Below are 23,397 nucleotides of genomic sequence, written 5' to 3'. Positions count from 1 at the left end.
ATTTAATAAACTTAACATATGTAAAGGTGGAACTTGGAAGGGAACAATTGAGAGCGACTACAAAAACATCTGACCTACCCGTTGAAAGTAATGCGCAAATATAAGAATCCGTCAACGCCAGTGTGAAAGGCAAGATCAACCGCATACCTCTGCAAGACAAGGGAGGTCTGATACAGCTTAAAACACACTGCCGCGATAACAGACAGACTGTCAGAGGAGCTCCGACAATACCGGGAGCACATAGAGAATCGGGACGCCATTAATCTGAACCACGCGGTAAGTCAATTGAATGCGTGTAAGTGAAGAAGTGGGGATATAAGTACACAGAGCCCCGAGAACGCACAAACCAGACTCCTACACCTTGAAAAACACATTCTGAACCAGGCTGAGTTTGGGCCGAAATAAACCAGGGCTGGGACTTATAGTGCTAACTGAACCAGGCAGAGTAAAAATAGAAGAAGGCCTTATTGCATGAGAGGCAGTAATTGCTCAGCTCGACTCAGCGTGCAGCACCACTAGGTCTATACTGTAATTAACAAGATATACAGCAAAGAAGTACAAATATTCAATTCACAACAAAATTTAAAAAGCCATATTATCTGTTAAACTACCTTGTGAAGACACAGCATTATCCTGCCGGGCCTTAACACCCAGATCTACACAAATACTAATGGCAGCTAAAAGAAATACAAAACCAGACAAAAAGCAAACAACTGCACCAATTATGAACTCTTTCTTCCCTAAACAAGATGTAGACCTACAGGAGCATCCACAACCACTTACTGACAACGACAATATACAAACAGTGATGAAACCTACAACTCCAACTTCACACACAGACCAGCTATCTCAGATCCAGTCAAATATCTTATCACTACCTTCCAAATCAGATCTAGCAGACTTAAAATCCTTTATAAAAACGGAAATGTCTTCTTTGAGGAAAGATATAAACGAAATGGGGTCTAGACTGGAATATTTGGAAGAAAATCATGACACGCTTAACAATATGATGTCTGATGCCAATCATCTACTAATTAGACACGAAACTTTAGTCCAATCCCTCCAATTAAAAATAGAAGACTTAGATAACCGAAACAGGAGGAGTAACTTAAGGATACGTGGAGTCCCAGAAACTGCAACCAGAGAGTCAATGACCTCCTATCTCTTGCAAATGTTTGAGTACATTATACCTAATCTTAAACTTACAGAGACATCAATGGAGAGAGCGCACAGAGCTCTAAAGCCCATTCCAGTTCCTCCGAAACCGCCAAGAGATATAATTATCAAATTTGCTAACTACTTGGATAAAGAAGCCATCTGGAAACAAGTTAGGTTACAAAAGGAAATCAAATTCCAGACCTACAGCATACAGATTTTCCAAGACATAAGCCCTGCAACTATTGAAAGAAGAAGGGAGATTCGCTTTATCACCCAGCGCCTACAGGAAAGAAAAGTTAAATAGCGTTGGGGATTTCCCTTTAGTCTTATAGTACAGCAAGATGGAAAAACGCATGTTTATAAAGAACCCAATGACTTGGATTCTTTCTCAAAAAGCCTGAATATAGACTTTCCACAAGAGGGCATACCATCTTCATCAACGCAGAGAACGGATAACCCATTGCCCCAGAGAACACAATGGTCGACAGTCCAATATAAGAAGAAAAGAGTAGAAGATCCCTAATTAGTTTCCTGAAAAACCACGGAATTAGCACTGGATACATGTTGGGGGACCCCCTCAAAGAGAAAATTTTGTCATCTGCCTCTAGAACTGATAAGTATATAGCATAATACAACGAAAATGTCATATGATTAAGTTCTATGTATAATATGCAACTAGCCATTAGGCTATATGACTATCTATCTTGCATATTAGAGAACAGCGGAGAAGGACAATACATAAAACTGTTAGGTTGTTGGTTGAACTTGATTTGTTATGGTTCTATGGGCGAGAGAAGGTCCTATATAAAGTTGTTTTGAGTTAATTAACCTGGAATTAAGTTAGATATTGTTGAATGAAAATGATTACTTGACTACTGGGTAAATGTATATAGTTTAAATTTGCATGTGCACTTGTAATACCACTAGTAAAAGTTTAAGATTCATCTAGCATAAGACTCAAAGCTGAACAAGTCAACACATAAGATAATAAGTCACAGCACCAGAATATATGAGATCAAATAAAAACCTACCCACACATAGAACATTATCAGATAGACAGAGTACAAAAGAAATAGTCTGGAGGATATATTCTAAATTCCCTCATAAAATAGAAATGAACCAAATACATAAGATCCTTAAAAACTCAGAGGGAGACACAGTTTAGAATCCAAGAAATTTGACAAATTCAACAACAAATATATTAAGGCTATAACACTTTTACTCACTTTGAACAAATTATATAAATATGAAGGAGATTGCAAGCGAGCCACACTAACAAGAAGACAGTGAGGTGAATACCCAATGTAGTAGACCTTTAATTATATATAGAAATAACAGAGAACCATTATGCCAAATACAAGAGGCCCTAACAATTGTAATGATGTAAAACATTAATAGAGTTAAAACCAAAGAGTTAAAATGACAAACTCATATTAATTCCTCATACATGTGTAAAGCTTTGGAGTTGGAGACTTAGACTTTGACATGCTACCTCAAGTTTGAAAGTATGTTAATTTTTACTACATACTGTTTTTGTTTTTTATGTTTACTTTTATTTTTTGGATCATGTTCCTGCTCTGTCCTGTGTTTCCGGCCAAATTCTTATAATACACAATTGTTTGGGATGTCACACACACTGCTCACTCATCACATATATCACCTAGATTATGACTGATAAACGAAATCATCCTTCACCCACAAACGATATACGTTTATACTCAATAAACGCAAAAGGCCTCAACCTGCCTAACAAAAGATCCACATTGCTGAGAGAATGCCGCACCTTAGGGTCCGATCTGATGTTTCTTCAAGAAACTCACTTTAGAAAAGCAAAAGAACCATCCACATTCACCCGCCTTTATGGCACAGGCTTCTGGGCCTCACACCATAAACACAAAATACACGGGGTGGGCATTGTTGTCAAAAGAGGTATACCTTTTACTGAACTGAAAACCATTAGAGATAAAGAGGGCCGCTTTATCATATTAATAGGCCTGCTATACAATAGACCGGTGACTCTTGTCTCAGTATACGCTCCTAACTCTCACCAACATTTATTTATTAGAAAACTGTCTAATCTATTATTAGACAACCAGAAAGGAACCCTCATTATGTGCGGGGACCTCAATACAGCCTTAGATCCTGTTAAGGATTGTTCTTCCAGCCGTTCCTCGATTCCTACCTCAAATCTAAATAAAACAATAACAAGCCTCAAGACCATAGTAGCCCAAGACGTATGGAGAACATTGCACCCACAACTCAGAGATTACACTTTTTACTCATACCCACACGGAGTATACTCCAGAATCGATTATGTATTCACAGACGTGGGGAGCCTAGATTTATTTCATACAGCTAAGATATGGCCGATAACATGGTCTGACCACGCCTCACTGACTAGTTCTTTTTCATGGCCAACTAAACCGATCAAAAAATTTATATGGAAACTGGACGACACACTCTTAACAGACCCCATAAATGTAACAAAGATCGAAAAAAAACTCATAGGATATTTTCAGATTAATATAACTCCTGAAACATCAGCACAAACATTATGGGAAGCACACAAAAGTGTTGTCAGAGGAGAATTGATAGCCATGAAAGCGTATATCAATAAAATTAAAAGAGAGACAGTTAATTCATATCTCCTCAGAATACAACAACTGGAAACAAAACATAAAGACTTGCCCTCAGACAAAGATACCTTAACCGCACTTACATTAGAAAGGCAAAAGCTAGCCTCTCACCTGTCAAAAGAACATAAACGAAAGACTTTATACAGCCAACAGAAACATTACGAGGGCCGTAATAAATTTGGTCGACAACTAGCGAGATACCTTAAACATAAAGCACATAAAAAATACATATTACACATTACCGATGAAAGAGGACATACACAACATTCTACCCGACAAATAGCCTATACATTTCAAAGATTTTTTCAAAAATTATATAATATCAGCAATGACTACAACAAACATACCACGGACACACAAGCGCGCTTACAAGAGATGAATACATACCTTAGTCAATTAAAAATGCCCAACATTACACCTGAACAAAATGAGGAACTGGAAGCCCTTCTATCCTTAGAGGAAATAAACCAAGTCATTAAAGATCTACCAACTGGAAAAACACCGGGCCCAGACGGTTTTGGCCATAAATACTATTCCATATTCAGAGACACACTAACACCTCACCTCTTAAATTACTTCCAATATATAGACAGCACAGAAGCCTTTTCGGCAAGAGCACTCGAAGCTCATATTATTTTACTACCAAAACCTAACAAATCCCCTTCCCTCCCCGCAAACTACCGCCCAATCTCGTTATTGAACACAGACATCAAAATTTACGCGAAAATACTAGCCCTTAGACTAAATAAAATTCTCCCCAGTATTATTCATCAAGACCAAGTTGGCTTTGTGCCCGGTCGAGAGGCTAAAGACAACACGGTCAGGGCCCTCCATCTCATACATTATGTTAAGAAAAACAATATCCCTACTCTATTCGTGTCAACAGATGCCGAAAAGGCTTTTGACCGTGTTGCCTGGGATTATTTGAAAGCCACCCTGACACACTTAGGTTTAGGTCCACAAATACTAGCCCGAATTTTCTCTTTATATTCTCAACCTAGCGCACGTATCTTGATAAATGGCACCCTCTCAGACCCTTTCCCAATTAGAAACGGAACACGCCAGGGCTGCCCCTTATCGCCCCTCTTATTCACCTGTGTTATAGAAACGCTAGCCACAAGTATCCGACATAACCAACAGATACACGGTATTAATATCAACTCACAAGAATACACGGTTTCCCTCTTTGCAGACAATATGCTTTTTACCCTTACAAAACCAACAATATCTATTCCACATTTAAACAGTGAATTTGAAACATTTCACACACTATCCAACTTCTCAATTAACAGGACCAAATCTGAGATCTTAAATATAAATATATCTGACATAGACCAACAAGCTATCAAAAACCTCACCAAATACACTTGGTGCCCTTCAGCATTAAAATATCTGGGAATCAAGTTGGCCCCTACAATAGACGATATATTCACGCTGAACTACATACCACTTAAGCAAGCAATTATCAGTGATCTTTCTTCATGGAGGTCCAAACAGATCTCGTGGTTAGGACGCATAGAGGTAATCAAAATGAACATTTTCCCGAGAATGTTATACTATCTCCAGACACTACCCATCCCACTTCCCAAACACTATCTACCATCCATACAGAAAGCATTTCGGGAATACATATGGAACAAAAAAACACCTAGAATCAACCAACACACAATGCAATTGCCGAGAACATTAGGAGGTATGGGGGTACCAAATTTAGAATTATACAGGCAAGCTATATTTTTACAAAGAATCGAAGATTGGAATATCCATTACCATCATAAGAGATGGGTCCCTCTGGAACACTCAATATCTCAAAGACCCCACCTTGGGCGTCTCTGTTGGAGTAACTCCATCAAATCTAGTCTGAAAAATGATGATAACCCGGTGACTAGAGAGACCCACCAGATCTGGACAAAAACTATACACACATCTTTATTTATCTCCTCCATACCTTCCCCGCTGACATCCCTAATAGAGAATGGCGAGTTTACACTGAGTTCATTTACAAATTCCTCGACTACAGACTCGATAAACAGGGACTTTACCATTCGACAGATGGTTACTAATGAAACAATACGTTCACAAACTGACCTAATAACAGAGGGACACGAATGCTTTGTTAACTGGTTCACTTACAGACAAGCTATAAATTACATTCTCAAACACAGGGACCACAACAACATGGTAAGGCCATTGACCAACTTCGAAACCTTATGTATACAACCCCCTCCAGTCAGACATACACTAGCTAGAATATATAAATTGCTGATACAGAGGCCACCAAGTCATATACCACCATACCTAGAAAAATGGGAAACCGATCTGGGGGTTATTATAACTCCCCAGACGAGTGACTCGATACTTCAAGCCACCATCAAATCTTCTATCTCATCTTCCATACTGGAAATTAACCTCAAAATACTACATAGGTGGTATTTTACCCCACAAAAATTACACCGTCTATTCCGCTCACAACCTAATAAATGTTGGAGATGTGGACATGTAAACAGCAATGCAGCACATATGTTTTTTTTTTTTTTTCTCTTTTCCTCTTTCTCTCCCCTCTCTCTCCCTTATCCCTCTACCTTCTCACTACCCCTTTTCCTTTTTCTAAGTTGTTATTACGTATATTTTTATCTTTATTGATTCCAATACGTAGAGAGTTCTAGAAAGTTAATATATTTTGTATTAGATTTAAAAAACTGGACAACTGTTGGATATGTAAACAACAAGGAGCTGCGTCTCCTATTATATGTATCACATTATGCATTATTCAATAAAGTTGTTTTAAAAAAAATAAAAATAAAAATAAAAAAAATTAAAAAAAATAACAAACTCTTGATTGAAGGTAAAAACTACACTAAGTCACCATATATCTCTTGATACTTCCTTTCTTGTCGAGAGCTGCAAGAGAATGACTGGGGGTGGCAGTTAGGGGAGGAGCTATATAGACAGCTCTGCTGTGGGTGTCCTCTTGCAGCTTCCTGTTGGGAAGGAGAATATCCCACAAGTAATGGATGAACCCGTGGACTGGATACACCTTTACAAGAGAAAATGCAGGCTTGTGCGGGCGATTTGGTTGTGTTGAGCTCCATACCGCACCGAAATTAAGCGCTACTTTGATGTGCACGTGCATGATTTCCCCATAGACATCAATGGGGAGAGCTGGCAAAAAAAAAGCCTAACACCTGCGGTCGCGAAATAAAAAGCTCCGTAACGCAGCCCCATTGATGTCTATGGGGAAATAAAAAGTTACGTTTAAACCTAACACCCTAACATAAACCCTGAGTCTAAATACCCCTAATCTGCTGCCCCCGACATCGTCGCCACTTACATACGTTTATTAACCCCTAATCTGCCGCCCCCGATATCTCCACCACCTACATACAGTTATTAACCCCCTAATCTGCCGCCCCCGATATCGCCGCCACCTACATACAGTTATTAACCCCTAATCTGCCACCCCGAACATCGCGCCACCTACATAAAAATATTAACCCCTAATCTGCCGCTCCCTATGTCGCCGCCACTATACTAAAGTTATTAACCCCTAAACCTCTGGCCTCCCACATCACTACCACTAAATAAACCCATTAACCCCTAAACCTAACCCTAACGTAAACCCTAAGCCTAACACCCCCTAACTTTAACATAATTAAAATACAGCTAAACTAAAGTTACAATTATTAACTAAATAATAACTATTTTAAACTAAATACAAAAATACCTGTAAAATAAAACCTAAGCTAGCTACAATATAACTAATAGTTATATTGTAGCTAGCTTAGGTTTTATTTTTATTTCACAGGTAAGTTTGTATTTATTTTAACTAGGTAGACTAGTTAGTAAATAGTTATTAACTATTTACTAACTACCTTTCGGTTTAGGGGTTATTAGTTTATTTAAGTATATTTCTTTGTGGGGGGGCTTGCGGTTTAGAGGTTAATAGGTTTATTATAGCGGCGATGTGGGCGGATGGCAGGGGTTAATTATATTTAAATAGTGTTTGCGATGTGGGAGGGCGGCGGTTTAGGGGTTAATAGGTTTAATATAGTGGCGAGGATGTCGAGGAGCGGCGGAATAGGGGTTAATACATTTTAATAGTGGTGGCGATGTCCGGAGCGGCAGATTAGGGGTTAATACATTAATTATAGTGTTTGTGATGTGGGAGGGCCTCGGTATAGGGGTTAATAGGTAGTTTATGGGTGTTAGTGTACTTTTTAACACTTTAGTTATGAGTTTTATGGTACAGCTTTGTAACGTAAAACTATGCAGCTGTGGACTCTTTCCAATTAGGAAGAAAATAACGACAAATGTTTTTTTTTTCCCTGTATTCTTCTATATTGTATTAAAACTCTAAATAAAAATCTATTTAAACATAAATTTAAACCAATATATCAGCAGGAAATACCTATGAACCAGTGAGCATTAGCAGTAAGTGCCTATCAGATAATGAGCATTTGGAGGAAGTACTTATTAACCAGTGAGCATTAGTAGGAAGTGCCTATCAGCCAATGATCATTAGAAGGAAGTGCCTATCAGTCAATGAGCATTAGTAGGAAGTGCCTATTAGCCAATGAGCATTAGGAGGAAGTACTTATTAACCAATCAGCATTAGTAGGTAGTGCCTATCAATCAATAAGCATTAGTAGGAAGTACCTATCAACCAATGAGCATTAGTAGGAAGTGCCTATCAGCCAATAAGCATTAGTAGGAAGTACCTATTTACCAATGAGCATTAGTAGGTAGTGCCTATCAACCAATGAGTATTAGTAGGAAGTACCTATTAGCCAATTAGCATTATTAGAACGTGCCTATCAACCAGTGAGTACTGGAAGGAAGTACCAGCAGAACCAACAGAGCTGTTAAGATATTTGTTTTGTTTGCAATGTAAGCAGATTTGCATCTTTTTTTTTTCCAAGCATTTTTTGGGAGTATAATTTCCATTTAATGCAAATCATTTAATTATTCACTATAAAGTATATAATATATATATATATATATATATATATATATATATATATATATATATATATATATATATATATATATATATATATATATCTTTAGGACAATGTTAACCAACCTAAAGCCTGGGAGCCAACATGTATCTGTGATCTTGCAAAACTTTTTTTCTCCAACATAGGTGTGTCCGGTCCACGGCGTCATCCTTACTTGTGGGATATTCTCTTCCCCAACAGGAAATGGCAAAGAGCCCAGCAAAGCTGGTCACATGATCCCTCCTAGGCTCCGCCTACCCCAGTCATTCTCTTTGCCGTTGTACAGGCAACATCTCCACGGAGATGGCTTAGAGTTTTTTAGTGTTTAACTGTAGTTTTTCATTATTCAATCAAGAGTTTGTTATTTTCAAATAGTGCTGGTACGTACTATTTACTCAGAAACAGAAAAGAGATGAAGAATTCTGTTTGTATGAGGAAAATGATTTTAGCAACCGTAACTAAAATCCATGGCTGTTCCACACAGGACTGTTGAGAGCAATTAACTTCAGTTGGGGGAACAGTTTGCAGTCCTTTGCTGCTTGAGGTATGACACATTCTAACAAGACGATGTAATGCTGGAAGCTGTCATTTTCCCTATGGGATCCGGTAAGCCATGTTTATTACGATTGTAAATAAGGGCTTCACAAGGGCTTATTTAGACTGTAGACCTTTTTTGGGCTAAATCGATTGATATTAACACTTATTTAGCCTCGAGGAATCATTTATTCTGGGTATTTTGATATAATAATATCGGCAGGCACTGTTTTAGACACCTTATTCTTTAGGGGCTTTCCCAAAGCATAGGCAGAGTCTCATTTTCGCGCCGGTGTTGCGCACTTGTTTTTGAGAGGCATGGCATGCAGTCGCATGTGAGAGGAGCTCTGATACTTATAAAGGACTTCTGAAGGCGTCATTTGGTATCGTATTCCCCTTTGGGTTTGGTTGGGTCTCAGCAAAGCAGATACCAGGGACTGTAAAGGGGTTAAAGCTTAAAACGGCTCCGGTTCCGTTATTTTAAGGGTTAAAGCTTCCAAAATTGGTGTGCAATATTTTCAAGGCTTTAAGACACTGTGGTGAAAGTTTGGTGACTTTTGAACAATTCCTTCATGTTTTTTCGCAATTGCAGTAATAAAGTGTGTTCAGTTTAAAATTTAAAGTGACAGTAACGGTTTTATTTCAAAACGTTTTTTGTACTTTCTTATCAAGTTTATGCCTGTTTAACATGTCTGAACTACCAGATAGACTGTGTTCTGAATGTGGGGAAGCCAGAATTCCTATTCATTTAAATAAATGTGATTTATGTGATAATGACAATGATGCCCAAGATGATTCCTCAAGTGAGGGGAGTAAGCATGGTACTGCATCATTCCCTCCTTCGTCTACACGAGTCTTGCCCACTCAGGAGGCCCCTAGTACATCTAGCGCGCCAATACTCCTTACTATGCAACAATTAACGGCTGTAATGGATAATTCTGTCAAAAACATTTTAGCCAAAATGAACCCTTGTCAGCGTAAGCGTGGATGCTCTGTTTTAGTTACTGAAGAGCATGACGACGCTGATATTAATATCTCTGAAGGGCCCCTAACCCAATCTGAGGGGGCCAGGGAGGTTTTGTCTGAGGGAGAAATTACTGATTTAGGGAACATTTCTCAGCAGGCTGAATCTGATGTGATTACTTTTAAATTTAAATTGGAACATCTCCGCATTTTGCTTAAGGAGGTATTATCCACTCTGGATGATTGTGAAAATTTGGTCATCCCAGAGAAACTATGTAAAATGGACAAGTTCCTTGAGGTGCCGGGGCTCCCAGAAGCTTTTCCTATACCCAAGCGGGTGGCGGACATTGTTAATAAAGAATGGGAAAGGCCCGGTATTCCTTTCGTCCCTCCCCCCATATTTAAAAAATTGTTTCCTATGGTCGACCCCAGAAAGGACTTATGGCAGTCAGTCCCCAAGGTCGAGGGAGCGGTTTCTACTTTAAACAAACGCACCACTATTCCCATAGAGGATAGTTGTGCTTTCAAAGATCCTATGGATAAAAAATTAGAAGGTTTGCTTAAAAAGATGTTTGTTCAGCAGGGTTACCTTCTACAACCCATTTCATGCATTGTCCCTGTCACTACAGCCGCATATTTCTGGTTTGATGAACTGATTAAGGTGCTCGATAGTGACTCGCCTCCTTATGAGGAGATTATGGACAGAGTCAATGCTCTCAAATTGGCTAATTCTTTCACTCTAGACGCCTCTTTGCAATTGGCTAAGTTAGCGGCTAAGAATTCTGGGTTTGCTATTGTGGCGCGCAGAGCGCTTTGGTTGAAATCTTGGTCGGCTGATGCGTCTTCCAAGAACAAGCTACTAAACATTCCTTTCAAGGGGAAAACGCTGTTTGGTCCTGACTTGAAAGAGATTATCTCTGATATCACTGGGGGTAAGGGCCATGCCCTTCCTCAGGATCGGCCTTTCAAGGCAAAAAATAGACCTAATTTTCGTCCCTTTCGTAAAAACGGACCAGCCCAAGGTGCTACGTCCTCTAAGCAAGAGGGTAATACTTCTCAGGCCAAGCCAGCTTGGAGACCAATGCAAGGCTGGAACAAGGGAAAGCAGGCCAAGAAACCTGCCACTGCTACCAAGACAGCATGAAATATTGGCCCCCGATCCGGGACCGGATCTGGTGGGGGGCAGACTCTCTCTCTTCGCTCAGGCTTGGGCAAGAGATGTTCTGGATCCTTGGGCGCTAGAAATAGTCTCCCAGGGTTATCTTCTGGAATTCAAGGGACTTCCCCCAAGGGGGAGGTTCCACAGGTCTCAGTTGTCTTCAGACCACATAAAAAGACAGGCGTTCTTACATTGTGTAGAAGACCTGTTAAAAATGGGAGTGATTCATCCTGTTCCATTGAGAGAACAAGGGATGGGGTTCTACTCCAATCTGTTCATAGTTCCCAAAAAAGAGGGAACGTTCAGACCAATCCTAGATCTCAAGATCTTAAACAAATTTCTCAAGGTCCCATCGTTCAAGATGGAAACCATTCGAACTATCCTTCCTTCCATCCAGGAAGGTCAATTCATGACCACGGTGGATTTAAAGGATGCGTATCTACATATTCCTATCCACAAGGAACATCATCGGTTCCTAAGGTTTGCATTCCTGGACAAACATTACCAGTTCGTGGCGCTTCCTTTCGGATTAGCCACTGCTCCAAGGATTTTCACAAAGGTACTAGGGTCCCTTCTAGCGGTGCTAAGACCAAGGGGCATTGCAGTAGTACCTTACCTGGACGACATTCTGATTCAAGCGTCGTCCCTCCCTCGAGCAAAGGCTCACACGGACATCGTCCTGGCCTTTCTCAGATCGCACGGCTGGAAAGTGAACGTGGAAAAGAGTTCTCTATCCCCGTCAACAAGGGTTCCCTTCTTGGGAACAATTATAGACTCCTCAGAAATGAGGATTTTTCTAACAGAGGCCAGAAAGACAAAACTTCTGGACTCTTGTCGAATTCTTCATTCCGTTCCTCTTCCTTCCGTAGCTCAGTGCATGGAAGTGATCGGGTTGATGGTAGCGGCAATGGACATAGTTCCTTTTGCGCGCATTCATCTAAGACCATTACAACTGTGCATGCTCAGTCAGTGGAATGGGGACTATACAGACTTGTCTCCAAAGATACAAGTAAACCAGAGGACCAGAGACTCACTCCGTTGGTGGCTGTCCCTGGACAACCTGTCACGAGGGATGACATTCCGCAGACCAGAGTGGGTCATTGTCACGACCGACGCCAGTCTGATGGGCTGGGGCGCGGTCTGGGGATCCCTGAAAGCTCAGGGTCTTTGGTCTCGAGAAGAATCTCTTCTACCGATAAATATTCTGGAACTGAGAGCGATATTCAATGCTCTCAAGGCTTGGCCTCAGCTAGCGAGGACCAAGTTCATACGGTTTCAATCATACAACATGACGACTGTTGCGTACATCAACCATCAGGGGGGAACAAGGAGTTCCCTAGCGATGGAAGAAGTGACCAAGATTATTCTATGGGCGGAGTCTCACTCCTGCCACCTGTCTGCTATCCACATCCCGGGAGTGGAAAATTGGGAAGCGGATTTTCTGAGTCGTCAGACATTGCATCCGGGGGAGTGGGAACTCCATCCGGAAATCTTTGCCCAAGTCACTCAACTATGGGGCATTCCAGACATGGATCTGATGGCCTCTCGTCAGAACTTCAAAGTTCCTTGCTACGGGTCCAGATCCAGGGATCCCAAGGCGGCTCTAGTGGATGCACTAGTAGCACCTTGGACCTTCAAACTAGCTTATGTGTTCCCGCCGTTTCCTCTCATCCCCAGGCTGGTAGCCAGGATCAATCAGGAGAGGGCGTCGGTGATCTTGATAGCTCCTGCGTGGCCACGCAGGACTTGGTATGCAGATCTGGTGAATATGTCATCGGCTCCACCTTGGAAGCTACCTTTGAGACGAGACCTTCTTGTTCAGGGTCCGTTCGAACATCCGAATCTGGTTTCACTCCAGCTGACTGCTTGGAGATTGAACGCTTGATTTTATCGAAGCGAGGTTTCTCAGATTCTGTTATCGATACTCTTGTTCAGGCCAGAAAGCCTGTAACTAGAAAGATTTACCACAAAATTTGGAAAAAATATATCTGTTGGTGTGAATCTAAAGGATTCCCTTGGGACAAGGTTAAGATTCCTAGGATTCTATCCTTCCTTCAAGAAGGATTGGAAAAAGGATTATCGGCAAGTTCCCTGAAGGGACAGATTTCTGCCTTGTCGGTGTTACTTCACAAAAAACTGGCAGCTGTGCCAGATGTTCAAGCCTTTGTTCAGGCTCTGGTTAGAATCAAGCCTGTTTACAAACCTTTGACTCCTCCTTGGAGTCTCAATTTAGTTCTTTCAGTTCTTCAGGGGGTTCCGTTTGAACCCTTACATTCCGTTGATATTAAGTTATTATCTTGGAAAGTTTTGTTTTTAGTTGCAATTTCTTCTGCTAGAAGAGTTTCAGAATTATCTGCTCTGCAGTGTTCTCCTCCTTATCTGGTGTTCCATGCAGATAAGGTGGTTTTACGTACTAAACCTGGTTTTCTTCCAAAAGTTGTTTCTAACAAAAACATTAACCAGGAGATTATCGTACCTTCTCTGTGTCCGAAACCAGTTTCAAAGAAGGAACGCTTGTTGCACAATTTGGATGTTGTTCGCGCTCTAAAATTCTATTTAGATGCTACAAAGGATTTTAGACAAACATCTTCCTTGTTTGTTGTTTATTCCGGTAAAAGGAGAGGTCAAAAAGCAACTTCTACCTCTCTCTCTTTTTGGATTAAAAGCATCATCAGATTGGCTTACGAGACTGCCGGACGGCAGCCTCCCGAAAGAATCACAGCTCATTCCACTAGGGCTGTGGCTTCCACATGGGCCTTCAAGAACGAGGCTTCTGTTGATCAGATATGTAGGGCAGCGACTTGGTCTTCACTGCACACTTTTACCAAATTTTACAAGTTTGATACTTTTGCTTCTTCTGAGGCTATTTTTGGGAGAAAGGTTTTGCAAGCCGTGGTGCCTTCCATTTAGGTGACCTGATTTGCTCCCTCCCTTCATCCGTGTCCTAAAGCTTTGGTATTGGTTCCCACAAGTAAGGATGACGCCGTGGACCGGACACACCGATGTTGGAGAAAACAGAATTTATGTTTACCTGATAAATTTCTTTCTCCAACGGTGTGTCCGGTCCACGGCCCGCCCTGGTTTTTTAATCAGGTCTGATAATTTATTTTCTTTAACTACAGTCACCACGGTACCATATGGTTTCTCCTATGCTATTATTCCTCCTTAACGTCGGTCGAATGACTGGGGTAGGCGGAGCCTAGGAGGGATCATGTGACCAGCTTTGCTGGGCTCTTTGCCATTTCCTGTTGGGGAAGAGAATATCCCACAAGTAAGGATGACGCCGTGGACCGGACACACCGTTGGAGAAAGAAATTTATCAGGTAAACATAAATTCTGTTATTATCACCTTCAAAGCTTTAGTGCAAAAAGTGGATGTTAAAAAAATAAATACAGTTTCACGAGCCAAAAATTATAAAAAGCCATATATGTGTGTGGGTGTGAGAATATAGATTAAAATGAACATATCCCCATAAGAAATGTTGTGGACAGATATTGGCACTATTGGAATTGAAAGCCATGACATATCTTGCAAAAGCATGGCTCAACTAAAATGTGTTCATATTTGTAAATTAGCTCTTTTGTTACAATTAATAGAATTTCTTAAATGTGCTCACCTGACCTGTAAAAAAAAAAAATTAAGCCTCTAATTAAGAGGACTTGATATTGCTGCTGAAAAACCTTTATAAAGCCAAATTATTAATGTAACTCATAAATTGTAGAGACTATGGGGCCTTATTATCATAGTGCGAGCACTACCTTTTCCCGCAGATCCTTTGACAATTCTTTTGCTTTCCCCATGCAGAATCGTCAGTGCAGCACTGGATGAAAGATGCAAGGGTCTGTCAGGAGTCCAGAAACTCATTGACCTTTTATACAAACACACTAATTACAAGCAAACCGATCACAGGTGAGGATGGTTACCTTTAAAAGACATTCAAACCCCTTTGTGTCAACTTGTTTGCATGTTATCAGGCCAAAATCACTTTTGATCAGGGTCATTTGGGTAGGTTCTGTTGTCATTATGATTTAAAAAGAGTAAACACAGTTGATTGATAATAAATGGCTTCAGCCATACACTAACCATGAGTGAAAGAAAAGTTTTTGTGTTATCATTCATATTCTCTGAAAAATGGCCAAGAAATCATAAATTCTGCCAGGATATGTAAACTTATGAGCACAACTATATTAGCTACAGATAAAAAGGAAACACAGGAGCCACTGAAGAACAAGCTGGAAGTTTAAAAAGAGAGGACTACAACAGAAATAATCCTTGACAAAGCCCAAAGAGGTGAAACATACATTAGAGATCCATTATACACCACCATATCATGAGGAGGGGTGGACTCTTATCAAAACACAGACTGTAACCCCAGGTTAATACAAAGCAAGCATAACACATTGCTTCCTTGTCGCAGACTAAAGCCATATGGCTGTATTTTGCTGTTATTTGAGAAAAATAAGACCCCCGAGTGATTGTTAATATGTCAACATTGTCTTAATAATGTAGAACCCCCTGTTTAACCTGGGCTAATCGCTGAACTGGGCTAATCGCTGAACGATTTCCTTAGAGCTATTCAAGCTCCACCGTAGGTCAGTACTGCTGCTACCATCATAGGAAGACAAGTTTAATAACAGTATCATGCTAAGGATTTTTCTCTCGGTTTTAATTCAATTTATAAATAACACAATGACTGCATCGAAATTAAGATCTCATTAACTATAGAATATATGATAGGATACATTGTAAAATGGTAGTGTATTGACAGAATGTACATTTATATAGGACAAATGTATTATACATATAGACTGTATGATGCATCTTTATAAATAATTATTATTCTAAAGGGTATCATACATTGATCTATTATTTGTGGAGCAGGATTGCTTTTCATGACTAAGACATATGGTATTTTGAGGCCTCAGCAGGAAAATCTTTGATTTGTAAAATATATTCATTACATTTCTACAGTATGTTTATGCATAATGCATAAATATGAAAATGTTGCAACATCACCTTAAGAGAAGCACACACAGTTAAATAATCATTCCCTGTAAGGTTTCCAAACTCACAATGATCTTATGGAACAGCTCATACTGTACTATGCAATTAATATCAAAATAAGGACAATTATAAAGCCAAATGTAACATAGAAACATACGCCTAGATTTAGAGTTTGGCGTTAGCCGTCAAAAGCAGCGTTAAGGGGTCCTAACGCTGCTTTTTACCGCCCACTGGTATTTAGAGTCAGCCAGGAAAGGGTCTACCGCTCACTTCCCTACTGCGATTCCAGGCTACCGCAGATCCCCTTATGCCAATTGTGTATCCTATCTTTTCAATGGGATCTGCCTAACGCTGGTATTTGGAGTCTTGGAAGAAGTGAGTGGTAGACCCTCTACCGACAAGACTCCTAACACCAAAAAAAGTCAGTAGTTAAGAACTTTATGGACTAACGCCGGAATATAAAGCTCTTAACTACTGTGCTCTACAGTACACTAACACCCATAAACTACCTATGTACCCCTAAACCGAGGCCCCCCCACATCGCCGCCACTCTAATAAAAATTTATAACCCCTAATCTGCTGACCAGACACCGCCGCCACCTATATTATATTTATTAACCCCTAATCTGCCCCCCCCCCAATGTCGCCGCTACCTAACTACACTTATTAACCCCTAATCTGCCGACCGGACCTCGCCGCCACTATAATAGTTTTTTTTTAAGGGGGGTTTGGGTGTGTTAGAGTAGGGGTATGTGGGTGGTGGGTTGTAATGTTGGGGGGGGGGTATTGTATTTTTATTTTCATGCAAAAGAGCTGATTACTTTGGGGCAAGGCCCCGCAAAAATCCCTTTTAAGGGCTGGTAAAAGAGCTGATTACTTTTGTATTTTAGAATAGGGTAGAGAATTTTTTATTTTGGGGGGCTTTTTTATTTTATTAGGGGGCTTAGATTAGGTGTAATTAGTTTAAAATGCTTGTAATTCTTTTTATTTTTTGTAATTTAGTGTTTTTTTTTTTTTGTATTATAGAATAGTTTATTTTATTGTATTTTATTTTAGGTAATTGTAGGTAATTTATTTAATTAATTTAATGATAGTGTAGTGTATTTTAACTAGGTAGCTATTAAATAGTTATTAACTATTTAATAGCTATTGTACCTAGTTAAAATAAATACAAAGTTGCCTGTAAAATAAATATAAATCCTAAAATAGCTACAATGTAATAATTAATTACATTGTAGCTATATTAGAGTTTATTTTATAGGTAAGTATTTAGTTTTAAATAGGAATAATTTAGTTAATTATAGGAATATTATTTTGTTTAATATAAATTATATTTATGTTAGGGGGGTGTTAGGGTTAGAGTTAGGTTTAGGGGTTAATAACTTTATTATAGTAGTGGTGACGGTGCGGGCGGGAGATTAGGGGTTAATAATTGTAGGTAGGTGGCGGCGATGTTAGGGAGGGCAGATTAGGGGTTAATACTATTTATTCTAGGGTTTGCGAGGCGGTTTAGGGGTTAATACATTTATTATAGTGGTGGCGAGGTCCGGTCGGCAGATTAGGGGTTAATAAGTGTAGGTAGGTAGCGGCGACATTGGGGGGGGCAGATTAGGGGTTAATAAATATAATATAGGGGTCGGCGATGTTAGGGGGCAGCAGATTAGGGGTTCATAAGTATAATGTAGGTTGCGGAGGTGTACGGAGCGGCAGATTAGGGGTTAATAGTATAATGCAGGTGTCAGCGATAGCGGGGGCGGCAGATTAGAGGTTAATAAGTGTAAGGTTAGGGGTGTTTAGACTCGGGGTACATGTTAGGGTGTTAGGTGCAGACTTAGAGAGTGTTTCCCCATAGGAAACAATGGGGCTGAGTTAGGAGCTGAACCCTGCTTTTTTGCAGGTGTTAGGTTTTTTTTCAGCCCAAAATGCCCCATTGTTTCCTATGGGGATATCGTGCACGTGCACGTTTTGCCAACTTACCTCTACCGTAAGCAACGCTGGTATTGAGGGTTGAAGTGGAGCTAAGTTAGGCTCAATGCTCCCTTTTTTGAGCATAACGCAGCCCCTCAGACAACTCTAAATACCAGCGTTGTTGGAAGGGTGCTTTGGCAAAAAAAGCAGCGTTAGCTACGCGGCTTTTTACCGACAAAACTCTATATCTAGCCGATTGAATTTGACGGTAGATAAGAACCAAAAAGGCCCATGAAGTCTACCCATATCACATGTTACTTTTTCCTTAGGATAGCCATATGCATGTCCCAGGCATTTTTGAATTCCTTTACAGTCTTTGTGTTTACCACCTCAAATGGAAGTTTATTCCATGAATCCACCACCCTTTCTGTAAAAAAAATGCTTCCTCAAATTTCTCCTGAATCTGCTACCCTCTAACTTTAGATTGTGACCCCTTGTTTTGGCATTTATTTTTTTGTGAAAAATGCTTTCAGCTTCTATTTTATTAAGTCCTTTCATATATTTAAAGGTTTCTAACATGTCACCTCTTTTCCTTCTATCCTCTAAACTATACATATTTAGATCATAGAGTATTTCTTTGTACGTTTTATATTTTAGACCATGTACCATGTTAGTAGCCCTCCTTTGGACAGCTTTTAGTTTATGTATATCTTTCTGAAGATATGGTCTTAGTGATGTCAGCTGTTGCTGAAGAGAAGAGGGCATTAGTGCCCAATGCAAGAACTCTTTGGCTCATCAACCTATTGAGGCCCATGCTATCAGTGTTACAGGTACAACTGTCATCAAATAAACATACACATATACTTACGCTACACTTTTAAATGATGCCCAACAGAAAATAAAGGAAATGTATGGTAAAGTAATATGCACATTTCTGAAGAGTATAAAGCAGGGCAGTTTTTAGAGGGGGTAAACAGGGCAGCTGCTCGTGCAGCCAGAAGCACTTAAAGCATGTCTGTCACCTGGAGGGATGCAGATATAACACAGTACTACAAGAGAACAGAACTCCTATTTACGTCATGACTTTGTCATTGATATCGAAGTTGCAAGAGAGAGCACAGACTAGCTTAAAGGGACAAAATGAAGCCTTCATGATTTCTATATAACATGCAGTTTTAAGAAACTGTACAAGTGGACGTCTGTGCGTGCATGTGAATGTCTATAAATGGCTGTTTGCATACATGTGAATGTCTATAGGCGGCTGTGTGTATGCAGGGTTGATGTCTATGGATGCCTGTGTGTTTATATGCATGTGGGTGTCTATGGGTGCTTGTGTGAATGTAAATGTCTATAGGTGCCTGTGTGTGCATGTGTTGTGTTTGTATGTGCTTCTGTGGGTGCTTAATTTAAAAGTAAATAACAGTGAGACATGGAAGGATGCACTTTAGAATTTTTGGGAAGGCACATTTTAAAATTTCGCTTTGGGAGCCATATTCTCTAGAAACAGCTCTGATATAAACCAAGGCTTACAAAGAAGTGATTCAGAACTGTTTGTTTAACAAATACATAGTGCAATGATCACTCACCTTTTCAGATAGGGTCTTGTAAGGACGCAGTAATGGGTGAGTCTTTGTATTCTCATCAAGGACCATACCATATTTCCACCCACTGTGGATCTGAAAGATACAGTCACAATCAGATACTCAGGGATGCTGTTTTTAATGAGCTGTTTAAATATATATTGGCTATATACATATAGATTTATTTCATATTAGACATACAGGTGATTCCTACTGCTCAAAGAGTTAACAATTGTAAGTAACAATGAGACACTTGACTGCAGAAAAAAAAAGTATTTCTCAATCAAGCCAAATTAAGTTCAAACACTTCTTCATATTACTGTAATCTGAGCTATTGAGCCGCTGCAGATAATATTTTATTAACTTAAAGTCTGCAACGCTCTTGACAGACTTTAATTAAATTATATTATATTATAATATCAGCATTCTTACATCAGTTTAAGGAATTGTATTATATCTGAACTTAGGATAACCCAAGATAGTTTGCCAAATGCAAAAACATGACTACAATGCAACACAAATATGTCAAATCTATACCACATAAATGAGAAAGGCTGCTGGGGAATGTGAAGTATGGCCTTGTCAAACACCAAATCTGAGCATCTCCTGAACAAAGACCAATAACCCACACCTGGTCAGAAAGAAAATCCCCTGCTACACTTATTAGTCTGATGGTCTGTTCTTCTGTCTTTAAGTGAACCAAAGATGCTCACTCAGATCTAATCTGGCCTGTTACTTACTAAACATTCTTTGTGCCCTGATCTCTACAAATATGCCCCCTCACAAAACTCTCGCCCTTTACCTGGTACAGGCCAAGAAACCTCCCTCCACACATGGTACATACAAAACACCTTGTATTCACACTCACTAAGTATCTGCTCTACATTCTCACTACATACCATTCTCTCTTAATTACCACTAACAAATAAATTAGCCACCATGTTTACTTATTTATTTTGTTTAAATCCTAAGAAAACCCTCTTAAGTTTTTCCACATTTTGCCATGCCAATGTAAGAAAGAAACAGTTTTCTAGTAATTGAAATGGCGCCACTTCTAATGGATTGGAATGGCAGAGAAAAGGAAGACAAAAATAACCAGTTTAAATATTTGTTAAAGTTTTCAGATGGTAAACTGCAATGCATTGGAATTAAGACATACAGTGAAGGAAGTGTTATATAGTGTAATACAATATTATCCTATAAAACAGAACATGTTTAATATACAAAGAGAACATTTCATAGACAATGTGGAATGGGGCAAGAACCTTCATGCAGTGGTGACTATGTGATCTAACATTGGTCTCCTAGTAAGTATCCAGAAGGATGATTACACCGATGTTCTCTGTTCTATATGATGCTTGTATCCTGATAAACCAGTATTAACATTTCTCTGTATGGTCTGTTTTTCATTTGTATATGAACTTAGGCTAATACAAGATTTTCTAGCATGTGTAAAAGTATTTCAGTCTAAGACAACAACATATATCAAACACAATGGAAATGTACAACTGGCACAAACACGACACCCTCTCATACACCAAGTGCCTAACAGGTACAACCCAATCAGTGATCTATATTTACATTCTGTTTATACTAAGCCCTGTATGTATAGTTAACTATAAGCAATTTAGTCCCAAATGTATTTTTCTGAAGATCAGAGTGACAGTTTCACGTTATATGTTACAGCCAACAGAATAATTATTGCTCACCTGTCGGCTTTTGCATTCTCATTCATTCTCATGTAAGGCAAGGTGGAACGAGTAAAGATAAAGCACTGATGGCCATGTTGAGTAAGGAGTAGAGATGATTAATAAATGAAGATGAGAAAATAGCACTTGGGGTGGTTGTTGCATATTTTTTTTTAGAGATTAAACCGTTCCTAGTATTATATTTAGAACTATTGTGTACCACTATACATTTTCAGTAAAATCTTCTTGAGAAAAAAATGCATCTCCCTTTTTGAGCTATGAGGTTTCTAGATAATGGAGTTGAAGCAGAACGTTGAATACTGTACGTAGAGGTAAATTATTATGAGATGATGAGGGTGATGTGGAAGAGAGATGAAGGGGAATGGCTGAGGAAACTGATTGAGAGGCATGATAAAGATCGCTATAATGATAAAAGAGAGTCTATAAATATGCACTTGTATCTGCTCCTTGAATTAGGGTTTGCTAGTGAGTAAAATGTCAATAAAAACTGTATTTGTAGGTAGAATTTAAAATCCTGACTTTTTTTTAGAAATAAAATGACTAAAGAATATGTGTGTTGTGAGTGCCGATCACTATGTTTGATGACCCTGTTTTTTGTGTGTGTGTGTGTATGCGTGTGTATGTGTTTGTGTGTATGTATGTATGTGTGCATGTATGTGTGTGTGTATGTATGTGTGTGTATGTATGTGTGTGTGTGTGTGTGTGTGTGTATGTATGTGTGTGTATGTATGTGTATGTATGTATGTGTATGTATGTATGTGTGTGTATGTATGTGTATGTGTGTGTGTATGTATGTGTGTATGTGTGTGTTTGTGTATGTATGTGTGTGTATGTATGTGTATGTATGTGTGTATGTATGTGTGTGAATGTGTATGTATGTGTGTATGTATGTTTGTGTATGTGTGTGTATGTATGTATGTGTGTGTGTGTAAGTACGTATGTGTGTATGTGTGTGTGTGTGTGTGTGTGTGTAAGTATGTGTGTGTAAGTATGTGTGTGTGCTGATACTTATGCGTATGCTGTTCCTAGTTTGTGAAAGGATAGACCCATCTGTTTAGTAGCCCTTATTATACGTGTGTGCTACTCCCTGCTTACTGATGATATGCAGACTATTGTTTTGACTTCAGTCCTGATTTGTGTGTGTGTATATATACAGGTATATATATTTATATATATTTATATATAGTACTCCAGCCCCCCCAACCATTTGTTCTTCGCCTGTTTTTCTCTGCTCATCTTCCTTTCACATGATCTAAATTCATTTTGCTTCTTCTCTGATGCTTTTCTATTCCCACTTGCTCTCCTAACCTGCCCTTCCCTACCAGCAGCCCCCCCTCGGTTTTCCTTCATCACATTCCCCTTTCTGTTCTTCCTTTCTCCTAATTTTCTTCCCTTCAACTCCTCTACTCTTCTTTATACTCTTATGCCTTCTTCTCATGCCCACTCCCATTATTTATATTCCCATTTCTACTGTTCTGGCCTCTACTTTAAAGGGATACTAAACCCAAATGTTTTCTTTCATGATACAGATAGAACAATTTTAAGCAACTTTCTAATTTACTCCTATTATCAAATTTTCTTTGTTCTCTTGGTATCTTTATTTGAAAAAGCAAGAATGTACGCTTAAGTTCACCACCTGGGTAGTGCTTACTGATTAGTGTCTAAATGTATCCAACAATCAGCAAGCGCTACCCATGGTGCTGAACCAAAAATGATTAATGCTTTTCAAATAAAGATAGCAAGAGAAC

General features: G+C 39.4%; 1 protein-coding gene across 11 annotated transcripts in view; it reads right to left on the bottom strand.

The window, feature by feature from the left end:
- RYR3 (ryanodine receptor 3) overlaps positions 1-23,397 on the bottom strand; it is a 1,083,635-nt gene that overhangs the window by 398,484 nt on the left and 661,754 nt on the right. For all 11 annotated transcript variants that reach the window (XM_053697970.1, XM_053697969.1, XM_053697973.1 and 8 more), the window contains one exon: positions 19,947-20,036. In XM_053697970.1, the coding sequence (XP_053553945.1) occupies positions 19,947-20,036 (90 nt within the window). The remainder of the gene's footprint in view (positions 1-19,946; positions 20,037-23,397) is intronic.

This window comes from Bombina bombina, chromosome 1 (genome assembly GCF_027579735.1).
Source record: "Bombina bombina isolate aBomBom1 chromosome 1, aBomBom1.pri, whole genome shotgun sequence".
Lineage (NCBI taxonomy): Eukaryota > Metazoa > Chordata > Amphibia > Anura > Bombinatoridae > Bombina > Bombina bombina.
This window is presented reverse-complemented; position numbering and strand designations above follow the sequence as displayed.